Source organism: Sinohyriopsis cumingii, chromosome 11 (genome assembly GCF_028554795.1).
Source record: "Sinohyriopsis cumingii isolate HCF-2022 chromosome 11, ASM2855479v2, whole genome shotgun sequence".
Lineage (NCBI taxonomy): Eukaryota > Metazoa > Mollusca > Bivalvia > Unionida > Unionidae > Sinohyriopsis > Sinohyriopsis cumingii.
The window spans coordinates 13,641,398-13,660,485 of record NC_142971.1 but is presented as its reverse complement, the minus strand read 5'-3'; the positions used below and the strand labels follow the sequence as shown (position 1 = coordinate 13,660,485).

Sequence of the window (19,088 nt, the reverse complement as noted above, 5' to 3'; positions counted from 1 at the left end):
TTGTCTCCTGTTCTTGTTTTTGTCTGCCTTTCATTGAGTTCAAGATACTCGAGGCCATTCACATCTGTCTTTCGTGTAACATCCCCCATTTCAGATTGTAATGTTCATTCACTCCCCTCAAACCAAAATGCACAGAGTTGTTAAACCGCAATGTGTTAACAATGGCTTCAGGTGTTTCCATCCCCATTAGTTTTTGCTATACAAGGCATTTATTTCTTCATCTGTGATCGGTTGACTGATGAGCTTCCTTTGTTAATGCAAAACTTGTGTCTGTTCCTCTCATGATTGCTCTTGCATATTACTTGAATTTTAAGTGGCGATTAATGGAGCTGATGATGCTTCTTAAGCTGTTCGGTTCAAACTCAGATCCATCTTTTCTCCTAACACTGAGTATAAAACAAGCCAGGTGCTGATCCAGTTCAGATGGGTGTATTTCGTGTAAATTTCTGAATTCATTTTTTTGCTGCAAGAATTATGTTACTAGCCTTACATCAAAAAGTGTCTTTTTTAAAGTGTTTGCATTCTATAAATTTCAGTATATCACCAGGCTTATGGTGTACAAATCTGTCTTCCCTAACAAGCTCACATTTGGACACAGAATGATGATTGTCATATACAAATGTCTCAGCCACGTCTCTATCAAACTCTTCTACTAACTCAGAGTTTAGTAGATTAAATGTTGCTTTATCATCTTGCTCCTAATCTGATGTCCTTGTTTACTTTTTTCTAGAGTTGCAATGTTTGATTTTTGCCAGAGAGAGAGACTGGAAACAGCAGTTTTTACAGAGATGACACAGGGTGGAGCTCAATAATATTTATTTCCTGGATCGAGTATGGTTGTTTTAAAAAAAAAAAATGTGTTTCTATAAAAATATTTTACATGAAAATCAATTTCTTGTTGTTTTCTCCTTTTGAAATATAATATCCCAAGAAATTCATATCCATGTTTAGAGAGTATAATAGCTATAAAAACATGATCCTTATGCATATTCATACACTATGGGCAAATCACAATTTGATATATCAATACTACTGGTATATCAAGTTGCATTATACCAAAACTTCAAAGGCCATGTTATTTTTAATGTATCTGGTGCGTGTGTGTGTGTGTGTGTATATATATATATATATATATATATATATATATATATATATATATATATATATATATATATATAATGAGACAGAGATTGTTATGACTATTAGTGATGCATGCTTTGGATTCAACATGCTTTCTTTATTTTCTTATTTTTTAAATACAAATTTTGTACAATTTGTTTCTTTAATTATATATCCACTGTCATTAGTTTTTTTCTGTGTCATTCCACACAGCACCAACACTTACCTGGAGAGGTGTATGAGCAGCTTTGAAGGCTAGATACATAAATAACGGTTTTTTGTCAGGGTCATTGGTCTCTATCACTTCTATAGCATACCTGGCGAAGAGATTCTAAAAGTAAATTTAAAGGATTTTTTCAATGTGAGATACTGTATTTGTGTGGCTTATGTAATTATGTGAATAAAAACAGACATAAAAGACACCGAAACTTTCTTTTCTGGATCTTATATCAACATTTTTTTTATAATATAATATTTTTTTCCATCAACGCCCAATCTCGTTTCTATAAATATGTAGAAAGTCAACGTTTTTTGTTTTGAGTAAAACATTGGAAAAAATAATCTAGAATAGTTTAATTGGAAGTAGAAGTGGAATTAGAATTGTAATACATGTGGTCATTTCAGCCAATGGTTAGAAAACACATCGGAAATATTACAGAGGTCACCATTGTATACACATGTACATTATGGTACGACCGTTTAAGCGTTTCATCAAAGCCACCCATCGATTGAGATCATTTTGTCTTGACCTAAACATTCACCGGTTTATCTTTTCAACCCTGAAATTTCCATATTCAGGCTATGTTGTACCAGTAAGTGAAATTTTGTGAGACATGAAACAACCTTGCTTTGGTTTCTCGCAATGCTTAAGGGCAGATTGATATATAACTATTATTATCCCAGCATCAGGATCTTGATTGTTAGATCATGTCAATTTGTCAGCATCAGAAAATCTGAATCATTGTGATATGTGAATCAGTCTCGAAATCAAAATTGTATTACTGTGATAATACTTTTTCTTAATTTCAAAATTCATTACGTGGAAAACTTCACCAATGTTACCAATTATGAACTTCCATAAATGTGTTGTAGTGTACACTTGCATAGTAGGGTAACATGGTCATATTCCGACCAGTATGGTAATCTTTATTGGTGTGGTCCCTCTCAGAATCATCATAGAGAGGATCCCCTATTGCCAAAATAATAAATGTTAATCTGTATGTTGTTCCATAAACTGTGATTATGTAAAAACAAATAGAATTCTGATGAAATTTTATGCACCAACCTATTTTAGCTAGTGTTTCTATAGACTCAAGGTTTGGTAAACCTTAATTCTGTTTTATTGAGTCTCATTTAGTTAGTGATCTTTGCCAAAGATCATGGTGTCCAGTGTTTGTTATCTGTGTACTGCTATATTGTTATGTATCCTTGTGTTTTTGTATGGACGGCATTTTGAGAGATCAAATCTTTATTCAAGTTGTATTATTTTAGAAGGGCTATCTAAGAAAAATTGGTTGATCTGGTAGGGACGTGGGTCCTCACAAATGGGAGTTTATTGTCTCCTACCATGTTTCTATCTAATTATTATATATATATATATATATATATATATATATATATATATATATATATATATATATATATGGAAGAAAATACAAGGAAAACAAAGTTAAAATAAATTGTGTGAGTGTATGTTCTGTGTGTGGTTTACTATCGTAGTTGTTAGTAGTGTTCTTATGTTCCCAGTGTTGGTGTTTTCGTAATGTTCTTATTTATTGACCGCCCTTTTGGGGAGATCAAGTCTGACCCGTACTACCTCTCGTTAGCCACGTAGCATTGATATCACACCATCATGCGCTGCTTACTCGGCTCGGTCAACACCCTGTTCTCAGTGTGTTTGTAGTTGTACCTATCAGTGTTAAGATTAAAAGGTTCTACGAGACAGTATTGTAAATAGTTAATAAACTTAGCTGTAGTCTAATATGGTCTGCCTCCTTATAGGTTGGGAGAAATAAATAAAATTAATACGGAAAAAAAATTCCGACCGTGGATGTTCGACCATGTACAACAAAGATATGCAAAGTACTAGCTGTGTTCTTTGTTTTTATTTGAGAACATGCGTATGCAAATTAGTAAAGTTGTTTCCAGGCGACGAGGGCATCGCGTAACAAAATGACGTAATCACCTCAGTATCTCTCTTCCGCGCGAGTTCAGAAGCGGCATTCATAAAAAAAAAAAAAAAAATTCAGGACCCTAGTCAGGCATAAATCATCCAAGATTTGTTTAGCTTTCAATAATATAATAATTATGTCATCGTAGCTTTAAAATAATGCTTTGTCTCGCTAAAAAGTAAAGATTGCACCAGTTTTATGACAAATAACAATAGTATGTAATGTTTTGTATCGTGCTCGGATTTAATCCAGGTTCTTTATCATAAGAGGGAAATTCCGACCAAATTATGCCCGTGTTGACTTTTCATCACTAACAACGCTGATGTTGTAACCAGGAAACCTTTAATATAAAGCAGCTCTAATATCACACTAAATACTGACTATTTTAGATGTATGTTGATCCCAGTTACTTTTAAAAATAAAATTGATTTGAATCTAACATTTATTCGTAATATTTTATCGAAATAGGTATATGTTTTCTGAGTAGAAGTTCAATATTGAAAGCAAAATGTTTCGTTGCTTTTTTTTTTTTTTTTTTTTTAATGTACAAATCACTCATGGATTGATGTTGTCATAAGTTTATTGTGACTTTACCGAATCGTTATTGTCCGGACACGTGAGTAACCAATTTTCGTTTCTTTAAATCTATTTTCACGCTCTTTAATAGTTTAGGCTACATACAGGGGATACTTATAATGAAATTAAGAATATCGGTAAATGGTTAGAGTGATAGGGGAGGTGAGGGTCCAGTAGTCAAAACGGCAAGTTACAATGGTGGAGTAAAGTGTCTATCTCCCACCCACGCCACATCGTAACTATCAGAGTCTGTGTCTTACATTGTAGGACTGCGAGTCCGATTGTTATATAATTAGTCTTTGAACAACCCCCTCTCCTCTCAATCCCTATATACATTTACGTCTAGCGCAGTGAAAGTGATGTAACCCCAATATTCTTCTAGGCAGATTTTTAGTTTCCCAGCATTGTATTCAAATCTATTCAAAGAAAGAAGTATTTATGTTCAGAAACACTGCAAAGATGTGTTAAATGATTCTGTCAAATCAATTTATTAAATTTTCTAAATAAAATATAAACCCACCGGTTTTATTTCGTATTATATGCAGTGTTTATGCCTTCCAGTTCACTGTTTACATTACTTTGCACGTAACTCTATTTATTATAAAATAGTTCTGCTTACATTTGGTACAGAAATAAACACAATTGGGTCTGATCACATATTTATGTTCTGACCAGTGGAAAACTTCCCTACATTTTTCAACTCATGCAGCTGCAATTATCATGCATTTGCCGTCATTTTTTGATGCCTCTTAAATTCTTTGAATTTTAGATATGTGATCCTCACTTATTTCTATCAGAAGGACATATTTATAAATAAAAGGGATGATACTAAGGTGTGATTACTAGTGAAATTATGACACATTTTGCCTTTTGCAATGGACTCCACAGGTCGTGGGTTTGATAAATCCCAGGTCAGTCCGGGTCGTCTGCCACGGTGATTTCCTGACGAAATTCACTTATCTCCCATTCCTTTGCATGATATTCCAAATAAAGTACTAAAAGCGCCGTTAGAAAATACCACGACAACATAAACCCCAAAATAAATAAATAAATAAATAAATAAATAAATAAATAAAAAGGCTATTTGAGCCTGACCACAATTGATGTCTGTAAAAATAAATTCTAGTGTGGATTTTCATAAACCTGCGTTACGTGCCTCTCTGCTAATAACATGCATCATTGTACTTGAATTATTTAAAATAAATTAAAAAAAGCTACTGACCTCTTCTTAGTCATGAAAGAACACTTCAACAACAGTATTTTAGTGTACATAGTATTCCGTGCCGGAGCGGAAAACCATCGTATGCACTATGAACTCTTGAAAATTCAACATGTTCTTTGCTCTGCTTGCTTAAAATAGGTCCGCTTGAGGTTATCTATTAACTCTCCAAACTCCTGAAACAATCTATCAGTGGCAGTCTTCCTATTAAACAATCTATCAATGAAAATCTTTCAATAAAAACAAGCTGTCAGTAGAAATCTTCACATAAAATAATCTGTCAAATGCTATGTTCCAATCAAACAATCAGTTCAAATGCCGTTCAAATGTGTATAAAAAAAAACATGATTTTCAAAATGGCTACCATACTAGCAATATTGAACGTCAGATAGGAATCATTCTCGTTATGGTCAGCAACATATCATACGACGTCTTTTTTTTATATAGTGAAAACCACATTTCTATAAGAACATGTTTAGGACAAATAGCTATAAGAAAGATTTCAAGAATACCGTTGGGGGGATTTTTTGGCTGAGGAATACAATTTTATTTAGAAAAACCAAACATCACAAGTTGTCTTTTAGTGAAAACCCCATGTCGATAAGACCATCAGTGTAAGAAGAGTAGTGATAACAAGGTTTTTAAGATGGCTGCCATGGTGGAGGTCAACATGGAATCATTTCCTTTTACAACTAAACATCCTAAAATGGCTTGTATTGAAATTTACATGGCAATGCAATCATCCATTTATAAGGATTATCATTAACAAGATTTTTAAGGTTGCCATGTTGAACGTCAGATAGGCACTATTTTCATTTAGAACAACCAAATATCATAAGGAGCATTTTAGTAAAATCCAATGCTGATAGGACCATCATTTCACGAAGAGTAGCGGTAAAGTGATATTCAAGAGGACGTCTATTCATACACAGATTCAGGTAGGTATAACTAGACAGTATAAGACGTATTTTAGTGAAAAACCTATGTCTATATTATTCAGGAGGATTAGTGTAAGCAGTATTGTTGTGATGGCTACCGTGGCGGACACATTTGATTTCACACAGGCAGAAGTAGACCTAGGGGTGAAACTGCGAAGTTTCGTGATTTTCCTTTAAGTAGTTTAGGAGGAGTAGTGGTTAGTATGTTGTACTAACGGACTGATGGACGGAGACTAGACGGCCACTGGACTGTCGACCGACACGAGGTCTTTGACAACTGGAGCTATAAATGCAGAATAAATGTTGCTATAATATTTGGGTGACATGAGAAATAACGGTGATGTCAGATTGTATCTGATCCATTAAATTTTTCCAACGCTTATTTTAACCATTTCTTACAACGTATATTCTTCTGATTATATATACTCGGAAGCAATAGGTCATGGGTTCAAACCCGGACCGAGTCATACCAAAGACCTACAAAAATGGTACTAACAGCTACCTCGTTTGCGCTCAGCATTAAGAGGTTAGTGTTAGGACTGGTCGGCCTGGTGTCAAAATAATGTGACTGGGTGGGACATCATGCTACATGTCTGCAGCATGATGCCCCAGTGCTAGACTTCACTATAAACTGCCACACTGAAGAGATCGTAGCGATATGACTGAAAAATTGTTAAAGCCATGTTAAAAAATCCTAATAACACACACACACACACACACCCACACACACACACACACCATATCAAGAAATTCGAATTTCACACTTGTATGGCTTTTCTGGTTTCACATTTGTTTATTCCTTTCCGGGCTGAATACTATTACTTCACTCCATGCAATACAAAACATGAACACCTGATGCAAAGAATCTCAAATTACGAAACATGTATAGCTAAAAATATCCCGAAAATTCACTATGATAAGAACCGCTCCGGTGGCCTAGTGGTTAGAGCGTCCGCCTCGGATGCGGGAGATCGTGGGTTCGATCCCCGGCCGAGTCATACCAATCACTTACAAAAATGGTACGAACAGCTGCTTCGCTTGGCGCTCAGCATTAAGAGGTTAGTGTTAGGACTGGTCGGCCCGGTGTCAGGATAATGTGACTAGGTGGGACATCATGCTACATGTCTGCGGCATGATGCCCCAGTACTAGACATCACTATAAACTGCCACATTGCAGACATCGTAGCGATATGACTGGAAAATTGTTAAAGCAACGTTAAAAATCCAAATCACATCACATCACAACACTATGATAAGAAAATCAGGGAGGATTCATTTCATGAAACTAATCTATTCTGTCAAAACTCTCGTAAACATTCAATATAACTGATGCTGCACTGAGAAAATGGCTAAATAATCTGGCTAAGAAATAAATTCCCAACACCGACGCCCCATTATCAAACGAATAATCACTAAAATATATATACCAATTGCAGTTTCTATTTCTTGCCAGAGTGAAACATATACAAAATTTTTTTTTTAAAAAAAATTCTTATGCTGAATACGTACGAGCAACTGTTAAAATGTTAAGATACTTTAGCACGAAACTAATTTACATTGTATAAAATAGCATTTGACTGAGTTCTCAGCTATTTTTGGGCGAATTGTCCATTTTCCATGTTGTATCACTCCGCCTCAATATTTCTGAGGTGAATTTCTGTGTTCCGATTGAAGCTTTTGTAACGAGTAAGGGGCCATCCATTTAATACGTACGCAAAAATCTTCCCTCTCCCTGTATACATGCGTACTTTTTACCCACCCTATCTGCATACGTATGCTTGACCCCCACCCCCCAATTATATAGAACGGCCTATATTTAATCCACGCACAAACGATCAAGGATTAATAATATTAACGTGTTTAATAAAACAGATAGTCCACCGACTCTGAATGCATGGCTGCATCAAAGAAATAAGCTGCGTAACTTTAAAAAGTTTGTCTAAAATTCATACGCCGACTGAACCCAGTCAAACAGGTTACCTATTAGACAAATTACTATCGAGGTTTCATCCCCCTGTTTCATATGCATACGTACAGTATCAGTAGACCCCTCCATACGCAAGCGTATGCATTTGGGTTAAAACCCCTCACCCTCCATGCGTAAGTAGTAAATGGACGGCCCCTAATGCCCCCACTTGGCAAGACTAGACATGTCATGCTTCCTTGTCACGTTGAAATGGTATTGTATTGAATAACTGTTTACTTTCAGATATGCAGAAAAAATCTCTCCTCACCGTAGAATATTTTCCTTTAGCTTCTTTATAAACTGTGTTATTCCATCGAAAATCGTAACCTTTATCTACAAAGTAAATAGAAAAATAATTAAATATTAGAATATGAATCATACTTTGCTAAATGTAAACTTTTATCGGTTACCTTAAATAATGAAATTATGACAAGGAAAATGTATCTTTGGGATTCTTTTGCAAGGTATTTTGAACATTGTCTCTTAGTGAAGCGACGTCTTGAGAAGTCTTTCTTTACGTGTACAAAGAACTGTAAAATGGATATTTAGCTACCAATCTCATTGTGATTTATCTTGCATTAGCTCCTGATTTGTCAATTTTCAGCAAGACTCGGCCATAGCGCATAGTTACCCCGGTCGGTGGTGGGAAGAACTGCATGGTCAACGTGATTGGATGAAACTGTGACTTACAATCTATCTTGGATCCCTACAGTAGTCCATTAATTGTATTGCTTTTTTTCTCCGAGAGCTGAATGCTTACACTCCAAACTATGTCAATTTAACGACCTTAACGGCAAGCAAAGCTATAATGTCACATACACTGTCTGTGAGTATAATGGTCTCCGGCTCCGCCGTAAGATCCGAAAAAGCTGTCAAAGCCACGGTATGTCGGAGTATAGAGCTTGTTACAGAACCCCAGGTGCCATCTGAAAATTAATTATTCGACGATAAAAGTCTTATTGATATAGAATGTGAATGGTCAATTATACCAGAGAGAGAGAGAGAGAGAGAGAGAGACAGAGACAGAGAGAGAGAGGGGATGTAGTGGGGGCATACTCACTTTCCAACCATATGTGTGGCATATCCTAATTTTTTCAGTTTCTGGGGCAAGAAAGTGAAGTTGCTGGGCACATACTTCGGCTGATCTGGATATACTACTCCATGCTGTAATATAGAAAGCATTTATTTTCCTAAAAATTTAAATTTTGTATTCCGCATGAACAGCGATTGTTTAAAAAAAAAGTCCTTATTTCCAGCAATATTTTACTTTAGTTCTACGATGATGAAGGATTCTGTCTAAAAACAAAGAAAGACTCCTCAACCCTTTAACCCCCAACAACTCAACAAACATTTATCAACTTCCTCACAGTCAAGGTGTTGCACAAACATTACTTCGCCATGCATGTGAATCTTCAGCAAACATTTGTATTTAATAAGTGCAGATATAATGTATGAAAGTAAACATTTTCTCTTACAGCTATGTCCCAGCATCTAACTCCCCCGCCCCCCCCCCCCCCCGGCGGGTGCCATCATCAGTCAATCAACTAAACTATCGCATAATGGCGAATCCGAGTAGCTGTTAACCAGCTGAATCAACACGTACGACTCCTTACATAATCAAGTGGTCGGAAACGAATTTGCCCAACCCAGTAAAGCAAATAAAGAACATTTATTATGTTGCATATGCAATTGTTTTAAATTCCGACATTTTTTCATGAAATTTTTGTAGTATGTATGTGTGTGTGTATATATATATATATATATATATATATATATATATATATATATATATATATATAATGTATTCGATTACAGCTTATTTTGGTTGCAGATAAATATATATCTAAATGAATATGCGGATCACTATCAAGTCCTCATAATGTTTAATTGAGAATCGAAACCATGACAATCCAACATATTATGTTTAAATTAAAAAACAAAACACCGAATAATTGAACAGAAAGTAATTTTTAATTTATATTTAAAATTAGGATTGAATATTTACCTGGAGGCCTGTATGGAAAGGGTAATAACCTGTCATAAATGCCGTTCGGGATCTATTAAAAAAATGCACAAATTTAATCGAAGTAATGTAGTGATATATTTAGGCAAGCCACATAAATAATTAGTTTGAAGTATGAAATCAAAGTTTATTTATTGTTATATAGGTAACTAAAAGGTACGAAACTTGATAACAACTACAAAAATTTAAAGAATTTTGGACGTGGACAAAGTGTTTATCCATTAGTCTAATTGTCAGCTTTCATATAAAAGTTATCATTTTTGTTTTCATGCAATCAAAAAGAGTATAAAAGTACAGTGGAAGTATTAGGCAGCCGTCGTCCTGACGAGATATTTCCATCGCATACTTGATCAAGATGACGCCTTGAGGTCAACACGGCGTGTTACCGAGTGCAATGTGTTGACATACTTGTATATGTACGTACATGTCAAAATTAAAAGTCTTACTCACGGAGTGCACGTTGGTTGAGCGTATGATGAATTGAGGACAACTCCCTTGCCGGCAAGCTGATCCAGGTTTGGAGTGTAAATGTCCGGATTGATCCAGCCAACATCGTTCCAACCTAAAAGAGACACGCATGCACGTCTTTAAAAAATAAATTCACCACATTACGTGCTCCTCTGCAACGGAAATTTTATTTGATGAGAAAAGTACACTAAAGATTAAATACACGGATCTGGTCTTACGTCATGACTTGCCAATGTCCAAAATTGTATTTATTTTTTCCTGGAAAAGATTTTAACTTGGGTCCTATTTGACCTAAAATAAGATCTGACATGCATCATTTAAGAAAAGAAAACTAATTTTTCTTCCTATCTTTTTCCCACCACAATGGAGATACTATACCGCCTCAATGACCATCTGCATATTTGGCATAGAGTGGAAAAGTTAAGGAGAATCCTGCATATTTGGCATAGAGTGGAAAAGTTAAGGAGAATCCTGCATATTTGGCATAGAGTGGAAAAGTTAAGGAGAATCCTGCATATTTGGCATAGAGTGGAAAAGTTAAGGAGAATCCTGCATATTTTTGCACCAGTAGATCTGTTGAACTGTGATTGCGTTGCTCATACGTCTGAACATAACATATGCTGGTAATGTTTAACTGTTTTGTAGAAATTTGTTTGAAACAAATGTTAGTAGCATGACGCGACGAAATGATGAGTGTACCATGCAGGCGGCATCGTTTGCGTCTAATTCTAAATCTGTATTCAAATATAAACCGCTTGAAAATCAGGGTTTAAAATAAAGAGTCTGGCATACGTAGATAAGCTTTTGGTCACACGTTTATTCATGAACCGTTTATTTCATTTCCATATTCGTTTTCAAAACTCGGTTAAAAATGTTCCTTTTGCGAGTTGACCCGAGTCATGTTCTTAATAAAGAACTAGATATTTGTATGAGCTTAGATTGTATTGTCCTGAAAATATCTTGCACCTTTTAACCTATTCTCATGGGACCGAATTGTAAATAGGCCTAAAATTCGCAGATATTTCAATCATCAAAAATGAAATAAATTAAATTCTTACAATGTATTTTAGATTTTACTGTAATTTCATAAAATAGCACATATTTCCAGCAAACCCCTTCGGTACAGTATTTGATTTTTTTTTAAAACCAGATCGGAGATGCTGTTGGAGGTTCGTGACCAGAAAGACTGTTCATTTCAGACTATTCAGTCATGTCAAATCGGATACTGTATTATGCCCTTGAGTTAGAACTACAGTTGCTGTACTGTAAAACACTGAACGAAACCAAATCTTTAATGAACTGACTAGAGTATAAATCGAAAGGAGTACTAGGACAGGCCGACCTTTGTACAGAGATCTGAAGATGCAGTTTTCTAGTATCTACACGTTGTTCCCATTATCTCTAATCAAAACCTGTGTCAGTAACCTATAGCTTTCTCCGTAATACGGTCACTTACTTTCTCCTATATCTACACTTTGGAAAGATACCAGTAGCGTGAGAATCAGTATGTAGCATAATTCGAGGGAATAACCTTTCACATGTTCAATAGACAAGGCTGTACTTTCATAAAATTAATGCTTCTCAACTCGAGTACTTACTGAACCCTAAAATTTGTTCCTTTTCCAGTATTAAAACAAAGATTATCTGATAGCTTGAAACACACGTGGAAAGCTGATTTATATGGAATCAAATGATTTTACTTTACAAGAAAACCAACTATGGCAGATATATTGACTGAATTAAAAATAAAGCTATAGTACGTGATTAGAATCATACACGTGTCCACACATAAGCTGAGACTTGAAATAGGTAGATACGATGGAATACAAAGAGGTGACAGATCTTGTGAAATAAGTAAAATGAGAATACAGAAGATATAAAAGACCAACGCCACTTTTTTTATGGGTATGCCCATTGCATAATCAATTTTGTAAGAGCTTTATCAGTAATAATATCAGATACCCACTCTAGCGTGTGTGTGTGTGTGTGTGTGTGACAAAACTAATGAAATCATTCGTCTCCAAAATATGTTTCTTATGCATTTAGTATGTAAAATAATTTCATTTGTAATTAGTTTAACAGTAATTAAGTATATATTTTCAAATGCAACACTATAATTGTGCCTTTAATATACTTTAAGAATATATAGGTTTTGACAAATAATTGCACAATGTTTATATTGTCTATCTTCCGATAACAAATTTTAATTTTCCATTAGATTAAGAGTTCACATCAACGATATAATGATCAGTATTTAGATCAATAATAGTGAGTTTTGATTGACTAAACTGATTGATTGACTGATTTGTACAAATTTTAAGAGTCAAATTACAATTAGGTATTTAAATAATAATTATCATGGTAATAAGCCATGTTTTAGGAAGAAAAAGGCAGCCTAATACGAATTGCTACCGTTGTCCACAAATAAATAACCAGCATGCGCAGTTTGGTTTGGGTTGGTTTTGGATTGCCTTTAGTGTTTTACAGATCAGCACACCTAGATCATTCAATCCCAAGGCAATACAAGCAAAATGAAGTCACTCTTGTAGCTATTAATCGAAACAAGGGCGGAAATAGCATCGTGTGCATTCATTATTGTGTGCGTTAATTCAGAATCGGTGAGTACATTTTGTACAGTAAAGGACTAAGCAAACTGGGGGCCCGATTTGGATCAGTTTTGCGCCCTCCCCACAGATTTACGCACGGGGCCCACTGTGAGTACGGCATTTGGAAATATACTTTTAAACAAGTTGTATAAGATACTGAACTTAAAATTTTTTTCCATCAAATTATAAAATTACTTCCTCTCTATAAATATATATTTAAAAATTACTATGCGGGGTTCATGCGAGCGCGGGGCCCGATTAGGTCAAATCGATCCAATCGGCCCTAATTTTGCAACGGCTAAAGGAAATTTAGTTGCCTCGTGTGTATGTTTTTCTGTGTGTGTGTGTGTGTGTTTTAGATTTTTAACGTAGTTTTAACAATTTTTCAGTCATATCGCTACGATGTCTGCAGTGAGATATTTTATAGAGATGTCTAGCACTGCGACGTCATGCCACAGACACGTAGCATGATGTCCCACCCAGTCACATTATCCTGACACCAGGCCGACCAGTCCTAACACTAACCACTTAATGCCGAGCGCAGAGCGAGACTGCTGTTAGTACCATTTTTGTAAGTCGTTGAGCAGCAGAGGGGGCGAACAGACCAAAAGCTTTTTTCACAATAAACCCTCCCCACGGAAACTATTCGATAGAGGGCTTATTTCGACGAAATAAACCCTTCTATTCAGAATACAGGACAAAAAAAAATGTCCTTGAGAAATGCTTCGCATTTCCAGAAATGCTTTGTCGCCGCTGATATAACGCGAGTTACTTCAATAAATCCGACTCCGCCGACATAATTTCCACGGTGAGGTATCATTGAAAATCAGGTGTAGTTTGCGCCCCCTCTGCTGCTCTACGAAAACATTTTTATGTCAAAGGAATTAAATCATTGACAAATAAATAATGGCAAATATCGGAGAAGCACTTACTACTAGATTAGCTCGAGAACGTCTCGAAGCAATTCAGAAATTTCTTCCTGTCCGTGATAGTGTCAGACAAAAATTACAACTAAGACAGCAAGCGCGGGAAGTCTTTGCAGAATCCGCGGAGGAATTATTTAAACCCGTCACTGCAGCTACTGAGAAAGTTACAACTGTCATCAAAGAAGATCTTCTTCCGGTATCAAAACAAACTGCGACGCAGGCTGAAAAAATAGCAAGAAGAACTAAACAGACAAAGAAGATTTTACGAACACTTCCAGCTGATATCGCTGCGGCTCAACCTCCACCTGTCGGTGAAGAAATACCTGAGGGTACTGACGTCGCCGCCGGGGAAGAAAAACCAGTAAAAGAAAACGTAGAATTAGCTGCAAGATTTAAGAAAGGTGTTGTCGAAGATATTAAAAATTCTAAACCAGAAGAATTAGTTAAAAAAATATTAATTAGTATGTTTAATAAATCTAAAATTTTAACCCCCCCCCATGATAAAGTATCTGATGATAATCTTATCAAATGGATATATCGAATACGCACAGGCAAACCGCAGGCTAGAGATGATGATTTAGAGTATAGAATTCTTGTTGAAAAAGTAAAAGAACTTTATAACGAGCAAAAGAGACAAATAGAACAAAAACAACCCGCCGGGTATCAACTTCCTCCACCTCTGCAACAACAGCAATCTTCTTCTCCACCACCGCAGCAGCAGAAACAAACTCGGCAGCGGAAAAAACAACCTCCACCACCGCAGCCACAACTTCGACCGCAATCTCCAGAGGAAGAATTTCACGACGCACCAGCCGCTACTGGTAGTGGTCTTGGTGGTCACATTACTTGCCCTGATAATATCGTCAATGACGTATCACGGTTGGAAGTTCTCATCGGAGGAAGACGTGCCGGAAACAACTCTCCGGAAATTATAAATGAAGCCGCAGATATCTGTCAGAGACTATTTCAGCGTGGCATCATGGATATTGGCGTTTACCGGGGACTCATTGATGAACTCGCGGATGGTTACCACAGCGACTAGCAAATTTAGTTAGAGAAACAATAATTAAATAAAATGATCGTGCACAATTCTCAACCCGGACACGCTCGTGTGTTACAAGTCCGCGTAGTAAACTCGCGATTACCAGTCTACAGAGCAACCTACGGAGATGGTCTCGGTGATACAATTACTGGTTTGTTTTCAAGAATAGCCCCTAAGGCATTACCGATTGCAAAACAATTGTCGATGAAAGCTATTGATGTTATCAAGGATAAAGCCCTTGGATCTGTTGGTGATCTCGCCGGGAAAGCATTCGCGTCAATCAAGGACAGACTGTCACGGTTAATTCGCAGATCAAAAAAACCACCACCGGTGAAACTGGCCAGTACTGAACTTATGCCCGCGGACGTCAGTAAAGTAATAAATCAGGCTGCCAATCAAAAACTTGCAGAGCTTGTAACCCAAACACCCGAACAAATAAATACAAGCCTGATATCAGGAAGCGGATTTCGTTTTAGAAGACAATAATTTTATATAATGTTCAAACCTATATCTGATCCAGCGTTCGACATGGATGCACCAACACTAAAAGATGAGTCCGTGCGCGACTATCAGTATTATTCTTATGAAGCGCGAACACCTGACCAACGGGGTCGAATTGAATTGCAAGTCCAAGACACAAGTAGATATTTCTTGCCCGCGGAAGCATTTCTTGAAGTCGAAGGTATTATTTTGAAAAATGATGATACCAACTACAACATTAATACCCGAGTTGGTTTTGTTAATAATGGCATCATGGCGCTATTTAAAAATGCTTCATATAGCATTGATGGGAGGGAGATTGAAACAATTCAGGATAATGTTGACGTTGCTACAACTATTCTTGGATTAGCACGATATTCAGATGATTACACTAGATCAGCTGGCCCAACAATGATGTTCGCTAAGGATAATAGTCAATTTCCCGATCAAAGAAACGTTATTATAGGTCCTGTAAGAGCAGGAGGAGGAGCAGCAGATACAACCGCAGTAATATCAACAAATCCTGATTATAATCTTGGATTTTCTACGCGTAAATTAATGCTAACAGGAGATCGCAGAGATTTTTCCTGCGCAATTCCGCTGTCTCACATTTTTGGGTTCTGCAGAAATGTCCGAAAGGTTATTTTTGGAGCCAAGCATTCAGTTATACTTACCCGAAAAGGTGACGACAACGACGCTCTCTGGCATCAAGTAGCTGATACAGTTGCTAACACGGAAGCACTTCACGGTAAGGTAATATTATCAAAACTTGCATTGTGGATGCCAACAATGACACCATCGCTCGCTGAGGAACAACGACTTCTCTCTTTTATGGACCAAGGCGGCAAATCATTAATATCCTGGTTAACAACAACAACAGATTCTATTCAAGGTTCTGGAGTTGGACAATTTGCTTGGCATATATCATCACAACAGGGTGTATCAGCACCGCGTCACATTTTTATCGCACTTCAAAATAGTAGCAGAACGGGTTCGCAAGTAAGAAGTCACATGATATTTGACAATCTTGGAGTCACTAATGTTTCGCTGCGGATAAACGGTCATCAAGAACCATCCGAAGACATAACAATAAGTTTTGGGAATAATCAGGTTGCACGCGCGTATCATCGTTTGATGACATTTATGGGGCGCGATCAGAATGTCGACACTGGTCTGCAAATATCACAGTTGGATTTCACAACGCTGTACCCGATTTATTACTTTTCGTTGGAACATCTTGATCTAGCCAAACAAACTGTCGTTGATATTTACTTTCGAGCTAACGTCGGTGTGTTCCCCCCGGCAATCGTTAATGCAGATCAAGTCGTAGGTCCCCCTCTAGTTCCAACTACAATTGCAGGCCCTGGTGGTTTTAGAGCTGTCGCGGTTATACTCTCCGATAAAGCAATGCTGCTTGAAGGTGTTGGCGGACGAATGAGAGTTATTGACGCTCCAGTAGAAAATATGTAACAATTAGATTAGTTTCTGAAATATAATGTCATACAGTCATGTTAATGTCACCTTGACTTCCGGTCAAACGAAGAAATTGCAATCAAAACACGCAAGCACGTGCGGGACATCAATAACACTAAAACGAGATCAGATTACTGGCGGTCCAAACAAGCTGTCGTTGACTAATACTCAGATTAAACATTTTAATAAGGCACTAACAGCAAAAACCGGTGTCCGACTTGATTTCTCTGCTGCAGCTATCAAGGACATGACTAAAACCGGTGGAATATTTCCCCTCATCCCAATACTAGCTGCTGCAATTCCAGGATTACTTGGCGCAGCGGCAAAAGCTGCAGCGTTAGGTGCAGTTGGAACCGCAGCTGGAATGGCACTAAAGAAGGCAACGGGAAAAGGATACAAGAAAAAAAAGGGGAGATCCACTCGCGGATCAGGGCTAAGACTACCAGGAACTCCACCATCATGGTATCCAAAAAAATTCTAACGCCGTTGACGCTTCCAGCTTCTAATTTTGATTTACTCGATGCTGTTAAAAAATTGCGTATAAAACATTTCAGAGGAGTATTTATGCGAGATCAATTACCGACGCGGCCGCGGAATCCGGAAACTGGCATTATCAATCTCGACAACAAAGATGGTCCGGGAACTCACTGGGTTGCTTACGCGATCGATCCACGTGGAATTATCTATTTCGATTCGTACGGTTTAGCACCGCCAGTTGAGTTTCTCAAGTATGTCCGCGGAGTGCCTCGCACTCTCAACAGCAGATTTTCTAAGAAATCCAAAGGATTTTCAATTCCAGTGTGGCAGTCGACGTTACCAACACAAACATTAATTGATCCGCCCATTTGTGGAAACGAGGTTTTAAATGTTCTTGATGCAATCTCAAGAAATCCAGCAACTCCTCCTCATAAAGTTGTGTATGGATATACCGCATCGAGAAATGCTAGCATTTGAAAAACAGCAATAAGAATAATGGTGGATATTTACGGGAGACCTTTCACACGAGGAGGTAAACCAAGCACAGATGTTGATCTCTCAAAATATGCGACCCGAGATGAAGTCGATAATCTTTTGAATATAGCTGGAGTTGACCCAGATGAAGTTGCTATTTTTCAGGACAAGCAGGGAAAACTAAGAACGAGCAACATTAGGTGGAATGATATAATTCGCAGAGTTCTTGGAGCTACCAAGGATAACTTCGCCGCATTTAGTGATGGCGGCCGGATCAAGGACTCGAATATATCAATCGCAAGCATCAAAGACAGTATTGATAGCGGCGTTGATAAATGTGTGAAAAAAACCGGCGACGTAATGACAGGAGAACTCAGCATGAATGGAAACAAAATAACCGTTCTAAAAAATCCGGAAGGTCTCGAAGATGCCGCAAATAAACAATACGTCGACACGCAGTACCAACACGTTGATGGCCTAATCAGCGATAAAGTAACAAAAGCCGGCGACGTAATGACCGGTGAACTCAGCATGAGCGGCAACAAAATAACCGCGTTAGCAAATCCCGAATCCGACCAGGATGCGTCAAACAAACAATACGTGGACATCGTCAACGGTAAACTAAATACGCTGCGTGCAGAGTATGATGTTCACGTGGGCGCGTTTACAAGACTTCGAAGAAACTTCTCAAAAACTGATGAGGCCGTGGATAAGTTCTTTGGGGATCCTCCAGTCGTCGACACGAAACTTTCTGAAATCATACCAAATCTTACTAATAACGCCAACGATATCAATAAGATTAATACCCGGTTAGGTGTAGTCAGAACGGAAAAAAGTTTTTCAGATCAGGTTCAGATAATAGAAAATAACATTAACACGATCAAACAAACACAGCAGAATATCGTATCGGGTATTCCTGAGATCGTTAACAAAACCAGTCTGATTAAAGTCCCCACTGGAGTTACTTCCGGGCATATCACCAACATCGTATTCACGGTATCATCGGGATTCGGAACATGGTCACGACAAAATAACACTATCAAATATACAGCAACAGCCACCGGTGTTTACAGGTTGTCTGTGTTTTCAGCCGCTAAATTTGAAATCTTCACAACATATCCTTGGAGACA

The 19,088-nt window shown here is 37.3% G+C and overlaps 1 protein-coding gene across 1 annotated transcript in view; it reads right to left on the bottom strand.

Moving 5' to 3' along the window:
• LOC149787632 (arylsulfatase I-like) overlaps positions 1 to 19,088 on the bottom strand; it is a 45,722-nt gene that overhangs the window by 14,273 nt on the left and 12,361 nt on the right. Inside the window, exons 2-7 of the mRNA XM_089973809.1 lie at positions 10,463 to 10,574; positions 9,995 to 10,046; positions 9,050 to 9,153; positions 8,809 to 8,915; positions 8,258 to 8,322; positions 1,346 to 1,450 (exon numbers count right to left, since the gene is read on the bottom strand). Of these exons, the coding sequence (XP_089829935.1) occupies positions 1,346 to 1,450; positions 8,258 to 8,322; positions 8,809 to 8,915; positions 9,050 to 9,153; positions 9,995 to 10,046; positions 10,463 to 10,574 (545 nt within the window). The remainder of the gene's footprint in view (positions 1 to 1,345; positions 1,451 to 8,257; positions 8,323 to 8,808; positions 8,916 to 9,049; positions 9,154 to 9,994; positions 10,047 to 10,462; positions 10,575 to 19,088) is intronic.